This window comes from Podarcis raffonei, chromosome 10 (assembly GCF_027172205.1).
Source record: "Podarcis raffonei isolate rPodRaf1 chromosome 10, rPodRaf1.pri, whole genome shotgun sequence".
NCBI lineage: Eukaryota > Metazoa > Chordata > Lepidosauria > Squamata > Lacertidae > Podarcis > Podarcis raffonei.
The window spans coordinates 53,227,169-53,237,367 of NC_070611.1; the positions used below are offsets into that span (position 1 = coordinate 53,227,169).

Consider the following 10,199-nt stretch of genomic DNA (forward strand, 5'->3'; position numbering starts at 1 on the left):
CCATTTATTAGTTTGTTGGTGGTGAGAGAGATTGGGGAGCCTAGGGCATGGTTTTATTCATTCATTTGATTGGTTGGTTGGTTTATATACTGCCCTGTACCCGGAGGTCTCAGGGCGGTTCACAGAACAAAATCAAAATATAAAACCACAGAATATATAATCAAAATAAAAACAATAACCCTGAAGGTTGGTTGCCTTCGGTTGATTGCAGTGAGGTCGGTTGGGGGGGGAGGTTTGCAGGGCTGTTGTGACGGGGGGGCGGGGTAGAATGTGAGGAGAACCCTATGTGCTATGCATGCAGTTTGCCTTGGGCTTGAAAGGAAGGTAGAGCAGAAAAGTTTGGTAAGTGAAGAAAAGCGGGAAGAGGTTGTTGGTTGTGCTCTTGTGGCTGAGTGAAGCAGCCTTTGAGGCTGCAATTCTAAAACACACCCGGGTGTGTAAGCGTCATTGTACAAAGCGGATTGTACTATCAGGAGCTAGAACAAGGTGCTCCAAAATGGGAGGGGAGGAAAGGGGGATGAACAGTATGCTGTCAAACAACAGTAGTATTTTTAGATTATTGAATCCCTAATTGTTTATCTTTGATTGGGGTTTTCTTTCTCCAGTAGCCCAACCACACCTTGAACTTGGTACAAGTAATAATTGGTTAGAAACCATGTACAAAATCTTAGAACTTAACAAATACATAATAGATCTAACAGTGTGTACCAGCAGTCACACCTCAAACGATGTTGAAACACGGAGAAAGGCTCCCTATAGAGCTGGGGGGGGGCTGACATTTTCAGGCTCAAGGGCCACATTTGCCCTTGGCCAACCCCCTGGGAGATGCATGTCAGCAATATGTGTGGCCATCTTGCACTTTCACATGCTCACACATACAGGGAGACAATGAACAAACTGTCTCCCCTCCCCAGCTGGTCTGTGCAGGTCAACTGAGGGGGAGGGGGTCACATCTGCATTCATCAAATGATCAGGGAGAAGATGATTTCCACCCCAGCACTGTCTGCTTTAGTTTCCTTTCTCCTGCCTCTGCCAAAACTAGTGGGAGCTTGGGGTTGGGGTTCAGAATAACTTGTTTGGGGGGACTGGATCAGACCCATGCTGTAAAGATTGAAATATGCAGTCATCTTTATGTAAGAGATGACCACTTAGATATCCTGATTCTACAACATATCATGTGATTTAAATGTAAAAACAAGTTATTTGAATTGGGCCTGGAAACAAATTGGGAGCCAAAGAACTTCATGTAGCACAGCTGGTCTAGCAGAATTATTTAAACTTTAATAGCTCATTCAAAAATTGTTCTTGGAGACATTTTACAATAATTATTCACTGTAGCTTACGTAGTCAAATGAGGTTTAACTTCAAAATGTGTGAAAGCTTTGTAAAAATATTCTGCAGACATGTATTAAATTCTGACTGAATTCGCAATGGCAGATACAAGATAAAATAGTACCGTAGATTCCGGCGTATTAGGCGACTGGACCTATTAGACGACCCCCCCCCCCAAAATTAGCAGCTGCAATTTGGGGGTTCGTCTTATAAGCCCAGTCGCCTGATACGCTGAGCAGCTCCGCGCCGGGAGAAAGCTGCCCGGCGCGGAGCCCTCTGCTGCTTCCGAAGCAGGGCGGGCTCCGCTCCGGGTGGCTTTCTCCTGGCGCAGAGCCGAGCCAGCCGCCATCTGCTTCTGAAGCAGCAGGGGGGGTGGGCTCCGCACCAGGAGAAAGCCGCCCAGAGCAGAGCCCGCTGCTGCTGCTGCTGCTTCGGAGCCACTGCTGCAGCGAAGGGCAGGCTCCGGTCCGCGCCACCCATACCCGGCGTATAAGATGACCCCTGATTTTTTAACCTCTTTTCCGGGGTTAAAAAGTCGTCTTATACGCCGGAATCTGTGGTATCTTAGTATCTTATTTTCCCTATCTTAAATTCATACTGTGTGTTATGTGGTGAATTAAACAAAAAAATATATTTTATGGCAGTTACTCTGATTATGGCACCATCAGGAAGAAAATCTGCAGCAAAAACTGCTAAATTGGCACAGGAAGATCCAATTGTTCATGCCTACGACTTTGAAGAACATACAAAAAAACATCTGAGTGGCTCTGAAGAGGATGTTAGAGAAGGTGTAGTAATCAGTACAAAATGATAAACACATTTTGTTTTGTTGCACTCCTAATACAAATAGGATAAGTCATCCTTTTTCTCACAGTAGTATAGGGGGGCACACACCCCAAATTCTATCAAATAGGACTGCTGGATAACCTGACTTTTGGCATTTGCCTAAGGCTGTCTTCGCAACAGCAGATTTCTTTGTGAAATGGAAGAAGTTTACTCCTCATTAGATGACCATGCAGTTGGCAGAGAAGGATTCAAACCTGCTGCTTCATTCAGCAGGTGAAGTTCTTTCTTGAAAGTGGATTCCACTTGAGGGATTGGGAGGAGATGGTCTGGCATTCTCAGCAGTCATAGAGAATGGAACATAATGTAGCATCTCAGCTCTTCGTTGGAGCCAGGCATTCAGAGCGTATTACACTTTTGTACTAGTTGCTCTGATTTGCAGTGCAATCCTAGGGCCAATTTAAAGTGCTGGTGTTGAGCTTTAAAAGCTCTGAATGGCTTAGGCAGGGTTGCCTAAAACTAGGATGGGAAAAAGGTAGATCAGGATCTACTGGCAGATCTCGATAATTGATAAGAATTTCTGATTCCCAATTATTAAATGGTTAGCATACTGAATTAGGACCTCAGAGACAAGGATTCAGCCACCAACCTCACTTGGGAGGCCTTGGGCAAGTCACTGTCTTTCAGCCTAACAGAGTTGTTGTAAAGGTAAAATGGTAATTGAGAAAATGATTTGAGGTCACTGGAGAAAAACTAGGTATAAATGTAATAATAAAATAAACAACAACAAACTGAGAACCCCCCCTCCAATATACTGTTGAAATGAAGAAAGTGTGTGTAGGCAGGGGTTAACAAGGAGGGTATTCTTTGTGGGGAAGGACCATGAATTTGGTTAATTTCTGGTACTCAAAACAAATTCCTGGTTGCAGAAGAACGTAAGAGTAGCCTGCCAGATCAGGTCAATGGCCCATTTAGTCCAGCACTGTATTCTCTCGGTGGCCAACTTAGATGCCTGTGGGTAACCTGCAAGCAGGACTTGAGCTCAAGAGCACTCTCCCCTCCTGTGATTTCCAGCAACTGGTATTCAGAAACATTGCTGTCTCCTTTTTCAATATATGTCTTTGCACCAAGTTCTGGTTGGTGGATCTTGGAATACTAGTTTTAAAAAGCCTGAGATCTGCTTGGATCCATAGCAACTTGCTTGTACCTTAAGATCCGCCTTTGAAGCTCTACTTAGGTGCCTATTTATAATGGAAATAAGACTGGCAAGCTGACAGACAAGGGTATTCTTGCTCATGGCCCCCCAGATGTGGAAGGTGATTTCATGGGACATTACACAGAGCCCATCCCTTCCAGGTTTTAAACAGGCTATTTTTACTGTGGCCTTTATCAGTTAATTTGAACTGAGTGCAAAACTAATATTTTCACCTAATTTTGATAATTTTATATTATGCTGGGGTAGTGATGGTCCTCTTGATTTTTAGTTCTCACATATTGTTTTGAGATTTTTGTGGTGTTTTATATGGTTTTAAATGATATTTTATGTAACTTGTAAATTGCTTTTTGAAGAATTTTCATTTAAAAGTGGTATATGGGATTTAAAACATTTTAATGTGATACAAGTAATTGGTAAACTGTACCTTCTATTTCCCTCCCATAAAGATGAAACTCCAATAATTGATAAACATGGGAAAAAAAGACCTTCGCTGACTCCTCGTCCTGTAGTTGAAGATGAAGTTGGGTAAATAGTTTATTATTTATTTTTTGCCATATAATGTTAAATTATTTTTTACAGTTATAAAGTATCAGTTACGTTTCCAGTGCCTCTTTGTTACAATTATTGTAGCCAGAAATATATATTACTTTTACGTTGTTAAGTCTGGCTACAATCTAGATCTGTTTTTTAAAAAAACAGCACCTTTACATAACTAAAAATTAGTTGGCTGTAGATCAGAGCTGGATAACCTGTGCCCCTTTAGATGTTGTTAGATCAGGTCCCACCAGCCTCAGCCAGCATGGCAAATAGTCAGGAATAATGGGAATTGTAGGCCTACAACATTTGAAGTGGTTAGATACTGGTGTGGATCCAAAGCTTCTCTTTTTCCAAAGTAAGGAGCTTACTCTGATATAAGGTGCTTGCTCTGTTGGAGGAATCCCCTTCCATTGGAGGAAGAGAACCTTTGAATCTAGCCCACTTTAATTAATTAATGAAGGATAATTCAGTTGCCCTCTTCTCAATAATTATTACAGAATAGAGAGGCAAGGAAGTTCTGAAGTTAACGGAGACTACTAGGGAGCAAGTCCCAATGAACGTTGTGGGATTTCTGAGTAGACATGGAAAGGATTGCACTGTTCTTCACACATTAAGTTACATCCAAACCACCATCAAATCCCCAATAAATCAACTCATAATGTAATAGAAGCCCATGTAAACCATGTTATAAATGTAAACCATGTTATAAATGTAAACCAATTTTACAGCATAATTCTAAACATAGTTACTCAGAAGTTGGGTGCACTGAATTCTATGAGAAATATTCCACAGTAAATGTGTTTAGGATTGCAGTCTTAAATCTGCTTCAACTGCCATGGCTTCCAAGAATCCTAGGAACGTTAGCATCTCTGACAGAATTTTCAGCAGACTCATTAAGCTTATAATTAAAAATGGCAGCTTTCAACATAAGATGTTTTAAACTACTGAGTCATAAACAGAAGGTTATGCCCTTTGTTAATTATATATTTCTTGATGGGCAAAATCTTGGCAATATAATTTAATGTCTCTATCCTGTTGTGGTTTACATCCCCCCCCAGATGCCCCAAAGATTATACCCCTTCACAGTGCTGATTCCCCCCACTCCCTTTGTCACAAGGCTTTTAGTAGTGTTAATTATTGTTGGTCTCTGTTGCAGCTTGCTACCACTTACAAATAATATCTGAAAAATATAAACTAGTTCTCTTAATGCAAAAAAGTCATTCTAAAAATATGAATATTTTTATAGGGGAGAAGTACAGAATATGCTGGAAAGATTTGGAGGTATGTTTTAGAAAATACTTACATACTGTCAGTTAATAAAATAGTTATATGGGAGAAGGGTCCTGCCCTTTTATTTCAAAATACAGGATTGTTTCCAAGTAAGTTCCACTCAGAGTAGACCTAGTGAAATAAATGGATATGGCTAGCTTTAATTTTAATGGCTCTAACCTGGAAACAACTTAGTCGGATATAAACCAGTTTTTAAAATAAATGTTCTCTTTTTAGTCATATGAACAAATTAACAATTTGCATTCCAAACATTATTTGCTGTAGTATGATGGCAGGAGTGCGGTGGGATATTGTCATTTGTAGTACTTAATTAGATTGATCAATTGATTACATCAGAGTTGCAATAACTTTGCCAAAGCAGATGTGCCAATGCAAACTTCAAGATTAGGGTGCAGGTTATCCATGCCTGCTCAGAAAAAAATTACTTAGAAATTTCTATGTCTTTCTCTGGGTTTCACACTCATGTGAAGCAAATTCTACTAAAATAGACTGGCTAGGGCAAAATGTGATGGAACATGGCCTTCATTAATCTGTTAGACATTACTGGCAAGATTCCATCTTGTCTGTGTCCATATCAGTCACCTCCATAGCAAGAACCTAGCTCTTCTCCACTTTCTGTAATGAAGGGTGGTAGTTAACAAAGGATGATGCAAAAAGACTTCTTAGTTTGTCCCAATGCCTGCTCAAGGACAAGGACTGCAATGCTTCTTTGAACTAATCAACTGACTTTAAAAGTATCCCAATTAACTGAGGAGCAGTTTTTAAAAATAAAAATACATATTTTAATACAAGTGCTTATAAAAACTACTGTATGGCAAGAAACAGCTTAAAACATAATCTCCCTTTGGCATGCTTATTTCTTCTGAAATGATGCCAGCTACAACACATGCACATAATCTAAAAACAAATGTGTTTCTTCCTTCAGCTGTGTTTTTACCCATATGCAGATTTGATTAATCTAGTGACTAAAGTGCATATAACTGATCAACTAATCTTTCTCTAATGAGGTTTCAGTCCTGTTAAGGATACACAGCATGGCTACAGCTTATGTAATTTGAGCATGGGCCACAAGCTTTCTCAAAGCCATCTTGAACTTCATGACGTTTTGGAATATGTCTGCAAATCATGGAACATGAATAATACTGTTCTTAACAGTGAAGAAAGGCAACTGCTTAACCAATGCTGTATTTTGCTCCTTTGATATTCTACTGTCTCTTATTAAGAGTTCTCTCTAAAGTTTTAGCCTCAAAAGGTAACATGTTTTATAAAAGCACCTGCCTAGATTGTTTGGTTATGGGCTTGCTTGAAAAGGGCTTCATGTAAGAATCCAAATCTTTGGGCAGACTGGATTGTGGCAGCCAGCTTCCGCTTAGTTTGTGTGTTTATTGTGGGGTGTTAAAAGTGTTGATGGCAAAATACTTCACTGATAGATCAACACACTATAAAAGCTGCCATATAAACACTGTAATTTTAATACAGCTTATACTAGATTCAAAATCAGTTTGAGAAGAGGTCCCTGGATTCATGCATTAATTACTGTAGCCTAACGCTGCAACAGCCCTCCAGGTGTAGTGTGCGAGACGTTCTAGCCTTTTTTTTGCAAAGCTTATAAACCTTTACATATGTTTTAAGATACAATGCCTAATGATTCTTTGTCTTTCTGCAGCGGACATTAACAAAGCTCTTCTGGCTAAAAGGAAAAGATTAGAAATGTACACGAAAGCTTCTCTCAAAACAAGCAACCAGAAAATAGAACACGTTTGGAAAACACAACAAGAGCAAAGGTGGGGGTTATAATTAACACTAACATACATTGCACATTTGTGGCAGAGATTCAACCTGTGGCCCTCAGTCTGATTCCATGTAGGTAGGGAGAGCCAACAGGCAGAAAAGCCAAAATGGATGAAAGCAATCACATATGCAAGCGATCAGATCAGACCTGGGAAGAGCAATCTATCTTTCCCTCTCTTAGCAGCATGTTAAACAGGGGAAGAGAGAAATGGGGGTGTCAGAGAGAGGGTGGCCCTGCTCACTATTGGCTCTGTTCCTGCCCATGAGCAGCATGTGGCCCCCCAACAAGTTGTACCCCTCCCCTGGAAATGTGACACTAGACCAAAAAAGGATTTCCATCCTGGACTTAGTGTCTGAGTTTTGATTGTCTGTCTGGATATGATTTCCTGGTAATTTACTATAGTAAAGGAGTTGGTTCCTAATCAGAATATTTCATTTTAGAAAGCAAATTCTTTAAAGGTAAAGGGACCCCTGACCTCTTACACTATTTATTTAGAAGTTCACCTTACTGAACATAATTGGGCTTACTTGAAGTAAACATGCATATGATTGCATTGTAAACCTACTTTAGAACAATACTCTTCAATGTTCTATGGTGTGTTTTTTTCCAAATTAGAAGATGGCCACCTTTCACCTTAGCTGTGTTCTCTCAAATCTACCAACTCTTCCTTTTTTAAAGTTTGTGTGACTAACTGAATGTTTTAGGTGCTCCATCTTTCACCGATGCCTTTACAGTTTATAAATCAATGGTATTTCATGTTAACATTCAAAAATGCATTATTTCAGCTTGCAAAATATGTATTTTAGGCAGAAGGTCCAACACGAATATTCTCAGCAGTTCCTGCATGTATTTCAACAGTGGGATGCTGATATAAAGAAATCTGAGGAACAGGAAGAAAAATTAATGGTTTGTTTTTCTTAACTTCTTGAATAATAAATGTAAGTGCCTGAGGCTGATATTTCATTCTCCTTATACTGCAGTGTGGAGTGTTACCATTCACAAAACAGACAGGTAATATTCAGGGTTGCGTGTAGCCCTAGCTTTAGGAAAACAATATGCTCACATAGGGTGAAGGAGATCTAAGTAAATTAGCAGAGTCCAAGTGCTGATCAGTAATAACATCTCAGATATTAGGTCAAAAGATAATGTTACGCCATAGTTAGTAGAGCCAATGTTTCTGCACTGTGATCAATTTGTTCCTTAAATAAATATACACTGGATAAGCTTACAGTGGTAAGCAACAACAATACGTTCAGTGGAAGATAAGCATTCAGTTACTACTATAAGTTGCCCATTGTTTATGGCGGCATATAAATGTAAATAAATAGCAAGTGAAAGCAAGAAAACCTTGCCATTGGAAACAATTTGACATGTAAAAACTATACGCCATTTTCTTAGAATTTCTTTCTTTTTTTGTTCATTCACTGACTTGCATGCCCCTGAAAACCCTATATGAATGTACAGCAAAGGCTTAGAAATTAATTTAAGAATATATATACACACATACACTTATGGTAATAACTGATGGCTGGTGCCTACTGGGAGTAGTTGAGTGGAAATAAAGGAAACCAACAGCAGGTGGACCTAGAGCAAACTAATTCTAGTTTTGTGTCTAACCTTTTCCTTTCTGAATCCTACACAGGCCAGGGTGCAGCAGCAGCAGTCACTGGCAGTGTTACCCATGGACGGGATGTAGGCAAGGCAGATGGGGCAAAGTGAAGTTGGAGAGGCGGTGCCCCATTTGTCCTAGCATACCAGCTTCCACTGCATTTGGTTATGATTAGAGTTTACAATTAGTAACAATGTGATAGAGCTTTATTATATGAATATTTATTCCTACATTTATTATAGCCTCTTTTTCCTTCCTTAGAACCTGTTTCGGCAACAACAAAAAACTTTCCAACAAGCAAGAATAGTTCAGAGTCAAAGACTGAAAACAATTAAGCAGCTGTATGAGCAATTTTTGAAGGTATATTAAAAAACAACAACCATTTGATCAAGTTTGTTATTAAAAGTGCATTGTTATTTTAGTTTACAGTATATTAAAACAAAGTTTGTGTGAGAAGGCAGCTTCCACCACTGGTTTTCTCTTCCCCTCCTTCTACCTACATCTCCCAAAACCTCTTTCCAGAGGGTCTAGATGCCCTTCTGCACAGTGGGGTCTGTCTCATATAGGCCTGTGATGGGCCAGGAGGATTTGCCTGAGATTTCACCAGCTTTCTTAGAGGGTTTTTGGAGGGTACAGAAGGAAGGGAAGAAAAAGAAAACCTGTTGCATGAGCTGCTTTCTGCTCATAGAACTGCTGGATACAAACAGACATCCTGTGCTGTCCCTGCTGCTAATATGGCAAGATCTGCAGTGGCATACTATCTATACATTTATGCTTAAAAATAATTGCAACTACTACTTAAACTTTAACTTCATGTTGCATCTATTCTGCTTTGTTTCCACTTGATTATTTGACACCTAATATGCATTGCATGAAGAGTAGCATGAGCATCAACTGAATATTGCCCCAGCAGTACTGTTGATCTCCTCTGTGATGAGAGACAGCTTGGCTACATCTTATTTTCATAGTTGGACAAAACACACATATACAGTGGTACCTCGGGTTAAGAACTTAATTCGGCCCAGAGGTCCGTTCTTAACCTGAAACAGTTCTTAACCTGAGGCGTGCTTTTGCTAATGGGGGCCTGCTGCGCCGCTGGCCCGCGATTTCCGTTCTTATCCTGGGGCAAATTTCTTAATCTGGAGCAACCACTTCCTGGTTAGCAGAGTTTGTAACCCAAAGCGTCTGTAACCCGAGGTACCACTGTAATGCTAACCTTGTCAAGCCTTTACATTTACATTTGTACATGCATATGTGTTAGTAATATCACTGCTTTGTAGACTCCTTTGTCATCTTGCTGGCAATTCCTGTAGGGCAGTTGAACAATATATTGTTTGGATAAGCAGTGCAAATTCCAGATGAACTCTTACCAGTTAGCATAATTACTTCTCAAAATTTTGATGTGTTTAGGCTACTATCCTTGCCATTGCTAGGCACTCTGGTAATTCATGGCCATTCCTTGACTTCTAAAATGTAACAACATTTCTGGGTGTAAACCAGTAACAGATTTTCATGAAGCTGCTATCTGATTTTAGAGTATGGAAGACATGGAGAAGACTCATGAAAGTCTTTTAGTAGGTGCACAAAATGAGCTTCGGAAAGAAATGGCTATGTTGCAAAAGAAGATCATGATGGACACT

General features: G+C 39.8%; 1 protein-coding gene across 5 annotated transcripts in view; it reads left to right on the top strand.

Annotated features, from left to right (window-relative positions):
- The window catches only part of SYCP3 (synaptonemal complex protein 3), a 171,808-nt gene that overhangs the window by 161,225 nt on the left and 384 nt on the right, over positions 1-10,199 (top strand). For all 5 annotated transcript variants that reach the window (XM_053405943.1, XM_053405942.1, XM_053405940.1 and 2 more), the window contains exons 2-8: positions 1,977-2,120; positions 3,778-3,856; positions 5,115-5,149; positions 6,825-6,942; positions 7,757-7,856; positions 8,821-8,919; positions 10,095-10,199. In XM_053405943.1, coding sequence (XP_053261918.1) covers positions 1,988-2,120; positions 3,778-3,856; positions 5,115-5,149; positions 6,825-6,942; positions 7,757-7,856; positions 8,821-8,919; positions 10,095-10,199 — 669 coding nt within the window. In that variant the 5' untranslated portion in view covers positions 1,977-1,987. The remainder of the gene's footprint in view (positions 1-1,976; positions 2,121-3,777; positions 3,857-5,114; positions 5,150-6,824; positions 6,943-7,756; positions 7,857-8,820; positions 8,920-10,094) is intronic.